A 16,951-nucleotide genomic window follows, 5' to 3' on the forward strand; every position below is an offset into this window, starting at 1 on the left:
ATTAATTTAAAAGTGTTTTGCTTAATAGGCCATGATCAATTGCCCCTAACCCATCTATCAATCCCATGAGCAGGCTCACATGGCAACCTGAGAATTCACGGCTTGTCAGTGGCACTGCAGGGTCAGACAGGCAACGTGCAGATAACTTCCTGCCAGCACGTATGGGCTGTCATTCATGTCTGACTTGGGAGTCTGTATTTTGAAACTCAGTTTTGGTGTACTGGTCTAAAAAGGTGCCTTTAGAACTTTAGCTGCTAACTTCTTGGAACATATAAAGATGGAATACTGCTTTTCATTCATTCATTCACTCACTCATTCATTCAACTGAAGATCTGATTCTCTTATAAGTAGTACAAGCAGGATGCAGTGTGAACAGAGCACCGAATTAGGAATCAAGAGACCTGAGCTCCATTGTCTTTTAGAGACACATATTGTAATATTTATAGATGAAGTGATTTAATGTCTGGGATTTATCAAATAATCTGTAAAGGAGGGGGTCAGAGCTGAAACCAGACTGGCCTAAGGAGGTGATCACAAAAGCTGATGGTGGGTAACCTGGGAGTTCGTTGTACTGTTTCCTCTATTTTTGTGAAGGTCTGAGCTTTTCCACAATAAAAAGTTTACAAGAGAAAGAAAAGAGAAACCAGGGTATAAGCCCAACTTTGTCACTTGTCAGCTGGGTGACTGTGGGCAGGTCAGTTCCCCTCTCTGGGCCTGTTGTTCTTCACCTTCCTTCCCTTACAAGGAGAGTTAGAAACAAATGAGCCTCCAGGAGCCAAGTGTTCAGAGTTCATGAAACTTCGGCCAGCACTTATCCCGACTGTCCAGTGAGAGGCTGTGAGCCCTGCTCCCTCTCTCTGGGCTCTGCAAGGGCCGAGACTAAGGAGAACAGAGCCTGGACACAGAAGAGTCCTTGCCCCACAAGGGTGGAGCCACCTTCCACAGCCCCTTCCCCCACTTCCAGCAAAGTCTGTGCTCTCATCGCAAAATCAGGCAAGACAGGCCTTCTCCATGATGGAACATTCTGTGGCCCATCCCATCTCTGAGTCACACAGGCTGCAGCCACTGAAGTGGTAATCAGCAAGGTCATCTCTGGCTGAAAGCTGAGCATTTCAAAGCCCCGTACAGACCATAATTAGCTGCAGGCCCAGCCCGACCAAGAGGCCTGGAGAGAACAGTGGGGAGGAGCAGCTAAGGAACTTGGTGCTACCATAACCTGCTTTGTGCCCAAGGTCAGAGTGAGTCAGCAGCTGCTGGAGCCGGCTGGCCTCCCCCACCCTCTCCTGGGTCTATGAGGCTCAGCCTCCCTTAACCTCAGCCTCAGCACCATCCTGCTGCTCCCAGGCCACTCCACTGGCAAGATTCAGCCCAGGCCTTCCCTCCTTGGTTCCTGCCCCTGCCTCAGCGGCTCCACATCCTCTGGGCCTCCCGCCTCCTTTCCCCGCAAGCTCCGACTCAGCCTGCACTTTTCCGGAAAACAGAAGATTGCTCCAATGTCTAACAACATAACTAACTGGTTAACTCAGGCTCCAACCTCAAAGTAAAGAGACAGAGAAATGCCTCGGCCATTAACAACAAAAAAGTTAGACGCTTCCAGGCCATTGGTTTGAGAGGATTCAAGTTCAAGAACTCCTTGACTTTCAGCTTTGTAATTCATAACTTTTAAGCAGGTTGATACCATGTTTGGACACTTTGTGATGGGGGCCTTGTCAGTGCACTGAGTACCAGGAGATAGATTCTTCCAGGATCTAGTGTGTGTATGTGTGTGTGTGTGTGTGTGTGTGTGTGTGTTCAGGGAGGGGGCAGGTCCCACGTGGAAGGACTGAGTGGATGCAAGAGGCCCTGGGCAGGCCGTTTGAGGACTTGTTCTGGTTTGACTCATTGGCCATGGGCTGTGAGCCAGTCACTTCAGCTCTGCCGGTTTCCCATCTAGATACTGAGTGGGTCAGCTCACTGCCTGCCCAGTCTGACATGTGAGTGCTCTTCTGAGGAGGGGATGGAGCAAAGCAGAGGAGGTTAATACCTCAGGCTTACTTGGGAACTTACCCTTTTCTGGAGGAGCCCAGTGATGGAGCAGTTTCACCTTTGTCTCCTCCTAGCCTAGTAGACACCAAAAGGGCAAGTTCCCTTATCATCCAAGAAAGGCGTCAAGATACAGTGGCCAGGGCCTTGGAGCCAGGCCAGACCTGGGGCCAGTGCCGCCTCTGCCATTCACTCACCATGTGTCTGAGGCAAGTCCTTTAATTTAGAGAAGTCTCATAGTCCGTGTGTGCAGAGCAGGGTGGTAATAGCCACCGACTATATTTTGTGAGGCTTCAATGAGATGATATACATAAAAAAACACAGACCTAACCCATTGTTGAGTTTGATCGATGGTAACAAACAGTTATGATGGTATTCCTATCACTCACCATGGCACTGAGCACTCGACCAACATATTTGGGGTCATTTCTGCGGGCCACATCCGTAGCAGGGTCACGGCGGAAATTCAGGCTGTGATCCAGGATCGAGAGGCAAATGTTCAGAATGCCTTCTTCAAACTGTTCCAAAAGACACCATAGATGATGATGAAAGAAATGACAAGGAGTGTTGGCTAATTAAGGGTACAGGAGCTATGCTGGTGAGAACCACAGGCATGACTTGGGTCCTTTCACCCTGTGGCTTCCAGGATAGAGAGCTCCCAAGGAGCAGCTGCCTCGCCCAGCCTTGAACCCGCAAACTCAGGCAGAAGCCCTGGCTATGCACAGAGCCCTGTGCCGAAGTCCCTAAAGTGAACCGGACTTCCTCACTGTCAGGGAAAATTGGGAACAAATCACTTAGCCTGCCTGGGCCTCAATTTCTCCATCTGTATAACAGGGGAGCAGGCCAAGCTCATCTCAAAGTTTCCAGCTGGCTCTACAATCTTGAGCACATTATTTCGACTTCTGGGAAATTAATTATGAAGATATAATATCTCACTAAATGAAGATTTTGAGGCCATTTTCTCAAAATAAGGCTTGTTTTTAGTTACCGCTTCTCAAATGGAGAAGGCCATGCTTCCTCTTGCCTTAGGGTCTTCGCATGTGCTGTTCCTTCGGCCTCTAATGCGCTTCCCCAAGACACCTATCTAACTCCTTTGCCTCCTTCAGGTTTCTGATTAAAATTTCCTCCCTAAGAGAGGCTTTTCCAGACCATGCCATTAAAATTAGCCTCCTTTCTACCCCGAGGCACACCCTATGCCCTTACACTTTTTTTTCTTTTTTCTTCCTTCCAGTGAAATTTGGCCCAAAACCTCCAACATATGAAATATACAGCTGCCTTGCTCTAGTTGACTATATGCTGGGAAGAAAAGGTGGAGGGGGTCCCCTAATATGTTCTAGGCTAAGCACACCTGAGAGCTCTGTGGACTCAGATGGGGTGGTCAGAGTAACGAAGGACAAAAGGCTAAGGCTTTGAGAGGCCAAACTTCCTTCCAGGAAGTTCTGTCACATTCTTAGATGGAATGAGTAACAGAAAGTACATTATTGCCCAAGTGTCTCATCTAGGCCTTATCTTCATCTGTGTATCATGGCACCAAAAAAACCTCATTGTATTGATTTAATGATATATTTGTTTTGTACACTAGATCACGACCTCCTCAATGACAGAAAATGTGTCTTATCTCTCTTCCGTGTGCAAAAGTGTGCAGCTGGGGCCTGGTACATAGTAGGTGGTCGGTAAATGTCTTCTGAATGAGTAAATGAATGAACAGAAGGGCAGGCAAATAGACAGAGTTGGGAACTTCCACCTCCGCAGGGCCAGCCACAGAGCTTCTTGGGTAATAGGAACAGTATGCCCAGCCTCCTTATGACCCTTTTACCTGTCCGAAGTTCCAGCCAACCATGCCGATTCGATTTGTACTCCCCACATAGATGATGCCGGCATCTTCCAGAACATACTCCTCTCTTTCCACATGGTTACTCATAAAAACACCATCCTCTGTTCAATACAAAAATCAGATGTAACAAACTAGAATCTTACAGAGGACTTCAGAGACCAGTCCTTCTCCCATTCCTAAGTACTGGCCTTGTGGCTGGAACAAGCCATACTTGCAGCCCTTCCACCAATCTCCACTAAGGAATGAAGCCTTGAACTCTAATGCTTCCAACTCATATTGTGGGAACTATGAACTTGGAAGAGAAGCTGGGGTGACCTGAGGGTCTGAAAATGAGACTCCAGGAATGAGACACTTGCTCCTTCAGGCAGGAAGCCATCTCCATGCTGTAGAATTACACTGTGGTCATTGTCTCTTTTAGTTATACCATATTATGCACTTTGTAAAAGCTCATGAGGTCCCTGCAATAGCCGCAGAGGAAATAGCAGGGTATCCATTTAATGGTAAGGAATTTGAAGCTCAGAAAGATAGATTGACTGCCAAGACTTACAGAGCTGGTTAGGTAACAGAACTGGGACTCAGATCTATGGCTTCTGGAGGAGCCCAGTGATGGAGCAGTTTCACTAGCCTCCTCCTAGCCTCCTCCTGGCTTCTATTTCCATAGCCCACAAACCTCCCCTAATAGAACTTGAGCCTGTAAAAATCATTCCCCCAGCTTCTTTCCATTGGTATTGCTTAGCTGATGGCTGGGAGTGTGGGTTACATGCCTACCTTGCAACCAGGGGTTAAAGAGCAGAATGAACATCCCAAGTTTCAGAATGAAGTCTTTGCCCTGGGAGGAGATCTGAGTGCTCAGTGTGTACCATCCTACAGGTGCATTGACAGGACTGGAGATGGAGATGGTCAGAATATTGTCCTTGTTGGACACAAGCTCTGCACTCCAGCCACCACGACTTGTCCTATTGGAAAGTGGAAACACAGCCTTTGTCCTGGCTGACTCTGAGGGTTGAGGTCCTATAAAAGAAGACAGAGGACAATGAAAACCAAGGCGTACTGGCCAGACTGTGGGGAGAGACCAGATCTCAATACAACCACAGGGGTGTTTTGTGGGGACATCATCCACTGAGGTACCAATAATAACACTGGACACAACTGACACAACCAGAGAGGCCAAGTGGGCCAAATCTCTCTGGTTTGAAGAGTTGGACTCTCAGGCTCAAAGACATGCAGAAACTTGCCCAAAGTCACACCAAGTCAATGGCAGAGCTGGGTTAGAGCCCAGAGCCTAGTGACCCCAGTGTCACACCACCACTCCCAGGAATGCACAGCCCCAAGGGCTGCTCAGGTGTGTGTGTGTGTGTGTGTGTGTGTGTGTGTGAAGGATGAGCAGGTACCTGTGGAGACTACAAAACCCAGACTTTCTCCAGTGCCAAGACTTCGGTTCAAGCTCAATGAGAAATTGAAGGATTGGCCTCTCCGCAAGATGAGCTCCTGGCTGGAGAACCTGTCTGTGTGATGTGCGCGCCGGTTGGAGGTCGCCTGCCAGTTGATACTCTGGGGTTCTAAAGCTGTAAGACAGAAGAGGGGAACTGAGGTCCTGGAAGGCAAGGGATGGTGGCTTGGGGAAAGGTGTAAGTTACCAAAAGGACAGCTTTTGGGTGGGGCTAGTTGGGAAAGAGCCAAACTTCTAGGAAGAATCACATTAAAATTCAAAGACCTTGACTGAGCATAGCAAGCACTTCATAACCTATTCCTCATGCTGTCCTTTCAGGCAGCTGAACCTCTGCACATACTACTCAAGGAGCTGAGAATACCTTCCCTTCTACTTGGTCAACAGTCATTCAGCCCTTAAGGAGCAGGCCATGTGCTCAGGGTACTTTCACCCAACCAGTCAGGAGAACCATGCGATCAGTTCTGTGTAACCACATTTTGTCACTTTAGCATCATTACTTTGGTGGGGGGAGAGGGGCTCGGACAGAACTGGGAGGAAGTTATGTCTCTCAAATCCATCATCTCAGTTTGACTTGCTTGCTTTTCTCTTTGTACCTTCCCAGATACCACAAGTTGTTGTTTTTTTTTTTTTTTTTTTTTTTTTTTTTTTTTTTTTTTTACCACTGCAACATCCAGCAAATGTGTACTAGTGTAGTGTATTCCTTACTTTCTCTAGATGTGCAATACCTGGATGTCAGCTGGGCCTCTGCTGCTGGCTGGGGAGGATAGCGTGACTCTGAGGAGCATTTCTAGGCCTAGAGATTGGGTGATCACTGGCCTGGAGGGGGCTTTCAACTGCTCACTGGCAAGAGCGGAATATGGGAACCAGTCAAAGCCCCATGAGATTTCTGGATAAGACCCCGAGGTTAAACACTTCGAACCTCCACCCAACCCCAGATTCTTCTTATGTGGTTGTGGAGTTAAATTGAGAAGGATTTATGACAGATGCCATGATGTATAAGGAGGGTAGCCTGGATAAACCTTCTGAGAAATTGTATTCCTCAAAGTTGCATGCGAGATTTTTATCACTCATTCCTCTGCAAACCAAACTGGTTTCTGGCTATATGATGAGAGTGTGGTGACACGTCCCAGTGCCAGACACAACTTTTTTTTTTTTAATGTGTATCTGCCTCTCACCATCAGAATGGGCCTTCTTGATCTTCATATTCTTATGCCTAAGCACATCACTTGATAGTGTTAGGACAGGTAGATAGACAAATGGATGAAGGAATAAATGAACAAATAAAGTCTCATCATGCAATGATCATCATGACCACAGCTCAAAATTTAGCTCATAGGGAAAGTTGAGTGTGGCGCATTCATCCAGTAAACATGCATAAAGTATCTATTATTTGTAGGACACTACATTAGGTGCAATGCTGGAAGTGTAAAAATGTATGAAAAGGAGTTTTTTTTTTAATTTTTTAAAATTTATTTATGATAGTCACACAGAGAGAGGGAGAGGCAGAGACACAGGCAGAGGGAGAAGCAGGCTCCATGCACCGAGAGCCCGACGTGGGATTCGATCCCGGGTCTCCAGGATCGCGCCCTGGGTCGAAGGCAGGCGCCAAACCGCTGCGCCACCCAGGGATCCTGAAAAGGAGTCTTAACCCTCGAAGAGTTTCAGCCGTGGGTAAGACAAGCGCAAGTGGAAATGAATGATATAATGGGGTAAGTCCACTGTCTCCCCATAAAAGGTGTCCTGGAGATGCAGGCAGAAAAGAATCACTTTCAATTGTAGGGATTAGGAAAAGCTTCACTGAAAATGCCAGGTCTTGAAGAGAGTTTTCTTGGATGCAAAGGGAATAGCCTGCATTCCAGAAGATAGGGAGAGAATCCCAAGGCAGGGCCAGCAGATGTGTTGTTTGGCTAGTGTAGAGGCTCTGCACACAAGAGAAAGTTGAGGTGGGAGAGAGTGGGGCTCCAGGGCAGGCCTGGGGCCACGGGCTCCCACCCAATTAGCTGGAGAAATGGGCAGAAGCTCCTCATAGATACTCTATCAAGTGAAATGCAGACTGTCTGGGGTAGTGAGCCAAAGAATGCGAGTGGAGAGAGGGGGTTCAGGAAGTGATCTTGCCACCAGCTCAGGGCATGAAAGATTCATTCATTTACATCTGCCCATTCATTCATTCACTCAACAGGTAAGTATTGAAAGAATAAAGTGATAAGCTTTGGCACAAACTCAGGGAAATGAAAACATTCCTGCAATCCATAAGTATCTATTGAATAAAGGTAAGAGCAGAGGAAGAGCAGAAAGGAGATGAATGTTCCTGTACATAAATATTGAATGGTGACAGCCCAGATCTTAGACCTTCTATATACTCCCACGTAACTGGGCAAACATTGAGCTCTTTAGGGCTTGTACAGAGCTAACTTGTTAGTTCCTTGGTCTTTCTAGGGCAATGTTCCCATGTTTTTGAACCCCTGCCTCTTGACAGCTTGTTTACTACTTTCCGTGCATCCCTGACAGTTGCGATTTGGTAGAGCTTTATACTGTCTTGTTTTAGAAAGAATAGCTCTAAGGAACATGTAGCCTCAGATCGTATGAGTCTCCAAAGATTCCTCACCCTCCTCCCAAACCCAAAAGGAAGCATACCTTTCTCCCCAGATGAAGCTCACTACTTTAGATCATGAACTTTTTGAGAGTAGAAAGTGTATACCCAGATAGTCCTCTGCAAAGCTCAGGGGGAGGGAAAGAGGGGTTCGTGTCTGTAGCTGGCATCTGCCTCCCCTCCAACAGGCCCAAACATCCTTCTTTGCTCCACCAAGGGTTATGCACTATTTGCTGAGTCCAGAATAGGGCCTTCTCCCTTTCACTCCAGAAACCAATGGTTTGTTCATAGAGAAGATGATGAAGAAAAGGCTGAGCTCCAGGTGCATAGGCTACAGAGACACTGAAAGGAGATGAGGAGCACTGTGCATGCCCCGGGAGGCAAGACTTCGCTCAGAGTGACTGTGACAGTCATTTCTGCATTTCCTGACACCACGCGTGAGCCCCAGCACGAAGGAGCCAAGCTCCCCATTAGGGCATCTGTGAGACACACAGGACTTCTCTGAACTGGAAGGTGAGGAGAAGCAAGCCTTACATTTGACATCAGTCAACTGCAAGTCAATTGCTATTAACAATATACAGAGCACTTTGCATACATCATGGGTGGAATCCTTCTACAGATTGGAAACTGACGCTCAGGGGGATCAAAGTCTTATTTGAGGTCATATACCTAGTAACCGACAGGGTCAGGTTTTTACTGGCACTCTCCTGTTGCTGTGATCCCCAGTTCTCTGCCTGGAATGGGGGGTCTACAAGACCTTCAGCCCAGAAATTACCCACATGGTGAGTGGACCTCATTACACATTGTTTTTCCCACTGGCATTTGCATTCTGACCAAGAGGAAAGAGTGAATACCTGGAAGAGAAACATGTTCAAAAAAAAAAAAAAAAAAAAGCCCACAAAACAAAAAGGCATTCCTTCTACATGAGAGGTGAATAAAAGGGGAGCAGCCTGCCCCTGCATCCCTGAGTGGAATGGGCAGGTTGGGTGCATACTCATAAAGCCTTCTGGTGCGGTTTCTGAAACTTTTCTCCTTGCCACCTTCAATCACTGTCCTTTCTCTGAACCCTAGGATTGGCTCTACCAGCCCCTTAATCAAGGATCTGATGATCCTGTCTGTGGATTTCCTAGTTTCCTTCGTTTTCCCCCACCCTCCATTCCTTGACATATCACTCATCACAGCCCCCTCTGCCAGAAGGGAAGGGGAAGGGGAAGGAAAAGGACAGGCAGGGAGTGGGGTAAGGACACAACTATGTAAGGTTCTCCACAAGGTTGAGTTTACTACAACCTCAGGGCTTGCCCCAGTCTGGATGGAAGGAAGGCAGGAAGGGAGAGTTGCATGACTCTTCCAATTGACTCATGAAAAACATCAGAGGGAAAGAAACTTTGGAGACAGATCATACACTCACACTCACACTCTGGATGTGAGCTCATGGAGGCCTGGAATGTGGCTTTCCCACAGCAGGACATCTCTGGACTCTCATCCCAAGGTTCTCTCATTTCCATGCCACCTCCTGGAGTTACTGCTTAACTCCGGTGGCAGGCTTGGGGCAATTTCTCCAATTCCTGAGAATATCAGTGGCTCCAGCAGTCCCAGTGTGGCAGAGACTATTCTAAGTGTCTACCCCTATATTCCTTCGCCCCTTCTTTTTTTTTTTGAAGATTTTATTTATTTATTTATTCATGAGAGACACAGAGAGAGGCAGAAATACAGGCAGAGGGAGACGCAGGCTCTATGCAGGGAACCTGATGCGAGACTCGATCCCAGGACTCCAGGATCATGCCCTGGGCTGAAGGCAGGCGCTAAATCGCTGAGCCACCCGGGCATCCCTCTCCCCTTCTTTCTTGGTAATAAAATCCCCCATATAACTGGGCACTACATTTCCCGGGCTCCCTGCAGCCGGGGTGGGGGGGGGGGTGTCACGTGAATGAGTTCTGGCCAATGACCTGTAGGCAGAAGTTATAAAGCTGCCAGGAAACCTCTTTTTTTTTTTTTTATTTTAATTGAGCTAAAAGTCACAGAACATAAAATTTCCCAGTGTAGCCTTTTTAAAGTGTACAATTCAGTGGCCTATAGTACATTCACTATGTTGTGAAACCATCACCAGGGTCTGGTTTCAGATCTTCCCATCACCCCTATTAACAATCATTCCTCATTCCCCCTGGCTACTATGAACCTGTTTTCTGTTCCCACAGATTTGCCTAACCTGGACATTTCATGTAGGAGGAATCACACAGCTATGTGGCCTTCAGGGTTGGTTTCTTTCACTTAGCATAACGTTTTCAAGGTTTGTCCATGAGGTAGCATTTATCAGAAGTTCATTCCTGCTTATGGCTGCAAAATATTCTGTGATATGGCGGTACTGTACTTTGTTTACGCATTCATCAGTTGAGGGGCATTTGGGTTGTTTCTACCTTTTGGCTCTTGTGAATAGTATTGCTAGGAATGTTCTTTTGCGGGTCATTGTTTGAATACCTGTTTTCAATTCTTTTGAGAAAATCTCTTTTTAAAAATGGTTGGCAAATGCCCTTAATCTGCTTACCTCCCTCTTCTTCCATCCTGCTGCCCAGAGTGTGGATGTGATGTGGATAGACGTGCAGGGAATGCCCTGGGAATGGCAGAGTGGGAGCCTGGTTGGGGTCGGGCCCCTGGGCACTGTACAGCTGCCTTACCCTCCCAGAATGGCCTACATCTCAACCCACTGTTTAAGGAAGAAGTAAACTTCTGTTTTGTTTCTCTAAGCCATTCCTATTTGTGAGTTCACCATCATTCATAACCAAACCTAATCACATATACCTAAAACATAACTCCCACTCTGTGGTCCATCTTTGGCAGAGATAACATGAGAAGCGCAGAACAGATTCTGGACTGTGTTACTAGTCAGCTGTCTCAATCTTTATCAGCCTGGCTCTGTACCTGAATCACCTGCCATAGACAGGACAGCAGCAGACGGGGATTGCCAGGTGTGTGCCTGGGGTTCTCCGCTTCCCATTCCCAGGAGGACCACACCATACAGTTGCTGGCACGTGGTCCAGCATGACATAACTAATACTCCGGTGGCTGGATCTTCCCCACCTGTCCAGACCCTATTCCCCAAGTCTCCTCTCTAGGCAAAGATATGTATCTTACAGATTTCTAGAGCTAATTAGGGCTGATTGTTAAACTAAAAACTGTCTAGCCAAGTGTCTTCAAGTATTTTTTTAGAGACCACATTAAGAAATTAGAGTGTTTAAATACATGAGTCTATAATAGATATAAAGTTTCACAAAATACTAACCTTTACTATTTACAATGTACTGATATTTTGATATTTTCTCTCCTCTTTTTTTTTTTTTTTTTGATTGCTGGTCACAATCCACTAAACTGATTTTATAATCTTCTAATGAGTGACAGCTGACAGCTTGAAAAGCAGTGATGTAATCCAATATTCTCATATTACAGGAAGACCACTGAACCCCCAAAAGGATTACAAAGTAGTTTAGAAGCAGAGCGTGGCCCAGAAACCAGGTCTGGAAGCCTGGTCACTCACTGAGGGGCTGTGAGCCATTCCCAATTCCCACCCTCTCCTGCCACTCCCCTCTGGACACCCGGAACACCCCCAGCTCCTGGCCAGCCCCCCACTGGCCCCAGGCACACAGGGCTTTCCTCTCAGCTCTCAGCTCTCTTGAGCTCGGGTCATTCATTTCCTTTTGTCCTTCACCCGTGTTCAGACATGTTCGATCCCCATGCAGCACGGGAAGTACAGTTTCTTGGCACGCAGGTGGAGGGGAAGATGGGGTTCCACTGGCCAGCTGAGCAAGGGGCTGGCGAGGCCCCCTGGGGTCATGTGGAATGCACCCTGGACTGGTGGTCTGAAGGGTCCTGGGGCCTTGGTCAAGCTCTCCACATCTCTGGGTGGTGCTTTCTCCATCTATAGAAGGGGACAGTGAGGCCCCAACATCCTCTCTTGTAGGGTAATTATCGGGATCCCATCACTAACACCTGGGCCCCCAGAGGTGGGGGCAGGGAGGGGGACAAGTCCCTTGGGATCCGACACGTTATGCCAATAGTGACATAAGATGAAGGAGAGTTGGAGCTTTTTTATGGACTGCCACTGGGGACCTTGGACACACCCGGCACCGTGTATCTTATTGACATTATGTCCTTCAATAGTGACAAAACTCCCATGATGTTGTTATTCCCCTGTCACAGATGAGAGATTTGAAAGTCCAGTTGGTGACGTCACTGGCCAAATAGCACATACTCAGACAGAGAGCCTGGCCCCAGCCCAGACTGGAAGCCAGTTTTGCCTGACCACACATGTCTCCAAGTTGCCAGCCTACAGCCAATCCAGGTGACTGTGGTGTCAATGACTTAGGCACGGGTCCAGGAAGCTGTTGAGGAGAAAGGGCCACCCCTAGCTTACTCCCTACCTTGACAGTATGCGGTCAGGGAGAGAGGAAGGAAGAAGGACTCCTCAGCCCCCTTGTTTCCAAAAGGAGCTGTTAGAAGCCCCTAAACCAGTGGTTCTCCACCCTGGCTGCACATAAGAACTGTCTAGAGAGTGTTAGATTGGGCCGGGGCCCCATTCCTAGAAAGATTCAATTAGAATCTCAGGGTTAGGGTCAGCACTGGGGGGTTGTTGTTTTAAACCCCCCCCTCCATGATTCTAATATGCAGGGAGTACTGAGGGTCCCTCTCTTGGGCCTGGTCACCATTTTACGCTCATCAGCAGCACGCTCTGCCCCCACCCTGTCTCACCTGAGCCACGTGGCCATTCTAGGGGGTGGAGTGGGGGTGCGGGGAGATCACAGCTCCTCATCACAAAAGAAGGAACTAAGCTAAGAGCAAGGAAGGCAGAGCCTTCTGAACCCATCCCTCAGCTCCTGCTAGAACCCCTGGGGCCTTGTTCCCTCCACTCCCCAGCGATGGGGAAAAGGATTTCCTATTTGAGCTCTCACCCCAGTGGCAGGGGAGCCTTGAGGGGGATCAATTGCCCCATCTGTGCAGCCCAGCCCAGCAGAGTGGACACAGATGGAGAAATCATGGGAGGTGAATACAGATAGCCCACATACAGATGAGAACTGGGGACTCCAGAGGCTGGTGAGGAGGCTGGAGGGGGAGAGGGTCCTTGGAAATCCTCCTCAATAGAAAAACAAAATGCTCTTTGTCTCATAGGGTTTTTCTTCAGACTCCAAGACAAGGAGAAAACAGACTCAGGAAATAAGTTCCCAAGTGATAATAAGCTATGTGGCCTGAGCACCTATGAAGTGGACACTAAAATGCCACGTGTTATTTTACTTTATTTTAGATTTATTTATTTGAGAGAGAAAGAGAGAAACAGCATGAATAGGGGAAGGAGCAGAGGCAGAAGGAGGGAGAGAATCTTCAAGTAGACTCCCCACTTCACTGAGTGTGGAGCCTGATGGGGGTCTCCATCTCACAACCCTGAGATCATGACCTGAGCTGAAATCAAGAGTTGGATGCTTAACCAACGGACCCACCCAGGCTCCCCTAAAAGCACCCCGTCTTAGAGATGAGAAAACTGAGACACAGGGTTAAGTAGCCTGCCCAAAGTCACTCAGCTAGTAGGGACAGAGCTGAGATGCAACCCAGGACACGTCTGACATGCACTTGTAACCCCGAGGCTGTCCTATCTCTGTAGGTGGAATCCTTGGTGGCAAAAGTGGAATCCTGGGTGGCCCTCCCTGCAGGTGGTTGCAGCCACTGGGTGACAGGAAGCTGGGGGGTAGGTGGGGTCCTGAGGCAGAGAAGGGGCAGCTCATCCTCTTACAGGTGCTAAGAAGGTATAGCCCTGAGCCCCTGAGCCCAAGGGGTGATCTGCCTGCAGAGGTAGCCTCGGTGTCGCTCTGGTCCAGGGGGCTGAGACAGAAGCTGTACCCCCTGCTCCAGGAGAGCCCTGGACTCTCCGAGTTTACAGAAGGAGGCAGACCCCTGCTTCAGGGGCAGAAAGAGCCACTGGTGTCCCAGCTCCAAGGAGAAATTTTCTGTGGCAGATCTACAGCCCAAAATGGCACAGGTCCTCTGCAGATCAGGAATGAGGCTGAGGAAGGTGAGCACTCTGCCCCATAAAGCAGGTGGCAAGAGAAGCTCACCGCCCCACGGGGCACGGAGAATTAGTCCTGGCCTCCTGCAGGTTTAGACTTTGGGGGTTCTGTCTCTGACTCAGACCCCCCCAAGGGGCTTTGGGGGATGTTTAAGGGTGGGGAACAAGGCTTCCCCCCCTCACAGAGGGCCCTAGGACGCTGCACCACTTTGTGCAGAGCATTGCCAGCCAGGCCTTCCTCTGCCATCATCATCCCCACCACCACCTGGGCTGCTCCCGCCAGTAGGAGAGGAATAACCAGGTCCCTGCTGATTCCGGTTAGAACCTGGAGCGGGACACAGAGTCCTTTCAAACCAGCACACATGGGACCCTGCTTGTCCCCTGGGTTATACCTGTCGACCCATCCCCATTTATTTTCCTGTTTCCTGTGCCCCAAACCCTCCTCACCCCACGAGGCTCCTGACCATGCCTAACTCATCGTCTGTGACCAAATGCCATCTGCTCCCCCGGGGCCTCCCCTATCCTAAATCCTGGCTGCACTTAATCCCCTCCTCCTCTTGGCGCCCCACAGCGCTGGGTTTGGATTTGCTAAGCAATCTCATGACCGTCCACCTTGTGGGTCACTTGCCTAGGAACTGGTGTTTCCAAGCAGTATCAGGCCGTGAGTGCAAGCTCACTGAGGGCATATACTACAGCTCATGTATCTGTGTCCCCCACCCGCACCCGCACCTGCCATGGCTCTATTCCCTAGGTGTCCCACAAGTAAAGCCATTCATTCCAGAAACATTTGCTGAGCACTACCTGGCTTGGCTGATGCTAAGCTAGGAACCACCTGTGTGACAATGCCACAAATCGAAGGGAATGAAGGTACTCACCCTGCCTTTTTAAAAACGGATTTTTTTCCCCCAACTGGCTACTGTCTACATTCTGTTGTGACCTTAGGATGGCTCTGGTTGATTTAGATACTGAACTTTGAAAGCTCAGTGTCTCCATGAGTCACAGGCCCTGAAACACGGGCCTGCTGAAGTGGCGTGGTCTCACCACGGGCAGGCTATGCTGGGGTCCCTGCAGGCCTGCAGAGTGATGCCATGCACTCGCCACTGGGGTGAGCGTGTGCCAGGACCCGTGCTCCCTGATCCTGGTTTCCTCTCATGGCCAGGGCGGCCAGTACCAGAAGGAGCCTGAGCCTGTCTACTGCAGGCCTTTCATCTTGCAAACGGGAGCCTGAGGCTTGGTGATGCCAAGGAACACAGAGCAGTGGGGAAGAGAGCTCAACCGAGCAACCAAGGTCTGTACTGTTTTCCTGCGTCCCAGATGTCACATGTGCTCATCTCTGAGCTCAGCTCTGATAACAGGACAGAGCAGAAAGGTCACTGCTGGGACCAAGTTTGGGCTGTGTGGCCCCGGGAAGACTGTCCCCGCTGGGCCGCCGCCCTTTCCACCTGGAGGGAGGGGGATGGCCTAGAGGACACTTATCTCCTCATGCTAGAGTCTATAGGGTCCAGAGTTCTTCTTAGCAACCCAGCGTGAATGCATGTTCCCAGGAGGATACAGAGGACAAGGGAGGGCTTCGTGCTTGCAGCCACCCTGTCCTGGGCTTTGGGATTACCAAGGTAACCAGCATTTGCCTTTTGCATCAGGCTGAAGGATTTCTTTGGCAGACCTTCCCGAGGTCCTAACTACCATTCACGATTTTTACAGGTTTGACTCATGCCTTGTTTGGGTTTGGCGTCACTGTCAACCCACGAGGCTGAGCACCCCTGACACGCAATAATTAGCACGCTGCCTGGCAGGGGCACTGGCTAACGAGAACCCAAACCCTCAGCAGTGACTGCAGAGCCCAAGAAACTGTGCTCCTTAGAGCTCTTTCCCACCCGTCCTCCCCTGGTGCAGCTAGAAGGGACCGTCTTGCGGCACACCTGCTCTTTCTGTCACGGGAGGTTTCAGCTCATCAAGTCGCTTTTCAAAGAGCCTGCGGTGCTTCCGGATGTGTGGTTTACTTAGGAGCATTCCAGCTGTGCTAATGAGTTTTTTTTTTTTTTTTAAATCAACTTACACGCTGTCACTCTCCCTCTCCCTTGTAGCTCTGCGATGTGCTTTTCTTTGCCTATGTTTACTGACAGCTGGAACAAGCGCACTGAGAAATAAGAGAGGCGGGTCTCACTGGGCTGGAAAAGGCGAGACTTGTCCATCTAAGGGACAGGACGTCCAGCTGAGTGGAATACTGTGCCCATCACTCAGGACTACATTCCAAACATGTTCTACCCCCGGCATCATGCTGGAGTGGTGAGGCAGCCAGTGAGAAAGAGGCGCCGGGGAATACCATCCCAGGGTACTAAGATCTAGCCTTCAGAGCCCCCAGGGCAACCGTCGGGGGTTGAACACTGGCCCGTTGGGCTGGCCCAGGAGAAGCACGGGCTTCCAGCGAGGACCTGTAAGGAAGATGCCATGCACTCACCCGTCATGTTGGCCTTCCTCTGCCTCTTCTCTGGGAATGGCACAGACAGACGGACGGAAGGTGTGGGGAGCCGGCTGGGGATGTCCTTACCATTTATAGCAGCCTCTCCTACACACCTAATTAGAATTCTAATGAAGTGGGCGAGGCACCAGGTCATTCCTGTAGTGCTTGTAAACGTTTCCCTTACGACATATTTGTCACCCAATGGAAGGTCATCCTGCTTGTGCAAGACCAGCTTGGGCAGAAGAAGGGAGATAAGAAATGCCAGGAGTTCGCTTTTATGATTTTTTTTCTTCTAAGACGAACTTCCTGGATTGTAGAGTTTAGGAAATGATGTCATGCTTTTCTCGAAGTATCTCGTCTAGAGCTGGTGCTCAGAAGTCCTTTGGGAGGTCAAGAGAATGGGCCTACAGAACCCAGAAATAGAAAACAGCTTGGTCCTTTCTCAGTGTATGTGACGTTGGTGTTTTCTGCCGGCATGAGAGGTAGGAGATGCTCATCACAGCCAGCTTGTTCAGGTTGCTGTGCTGTAGAAAGAGCACTTGGTTTGG

The 16,951-nt window shown here is 49.1% G+C and overlaps 1 protein-coding gene across 2 annotated transcripts in view; it reads right to left on the reverse strand.

Moving 5' to 3' along the window:
* The window catches only part of TGM3 (transglutaminase 3), a 40,143-nt gene extending 23,624 nt beyond the window's left edge, over positions 1-16,519 (reverse strand). The window contains exons 1-5 of one of the 2 annotated variants that reach the window (XM_077872456.1): positions 16,401-16,519; positions 5,248-5,421; positions 4,625-4,867; positions 3,839-3,957; positions 2,412-2,540 (exon numbers count right to left, since the gene is read on the reverse strand). In XM_077872456.1, the coding sequence (XP_077728582.1) occupies positions 2,412-2,540; positions 3,839-3,957; positions 4,625-4,867; positions 5,248-5,421; positions 16,401-16,407 (672 nt within the window). In that variant the 5' untranslated portion in view covers positions 16,408-16,519. Of the gene's footprint in view, positions 1-2,411; positions 2,541-3,838; positions 3,958-4,624; positions 4,868-5,247; positions 5,422-15,998; positions 16,170-16,400 lie in introns of those variants that run through there. The other variant, XM_077872455.1, reaches the window with a different exon arrangement.
* Between the last annotated feature and the right edge of the window lie 432 nt (positions 16,520-16,951).

Source organism: Canis aureus, chromosome 26, assembly GCF_053574225.1.
Source record: "Canis aureus isolate CA01 chromosome 26, VMU_Caureus_v.1.0, whole genome shotgun sequence".
Lineage (NCBI taxonomy): Eukaryota > Metazoa > Chordata > Mammalia > Carnivora > Canidae > Canis > Canis aureus.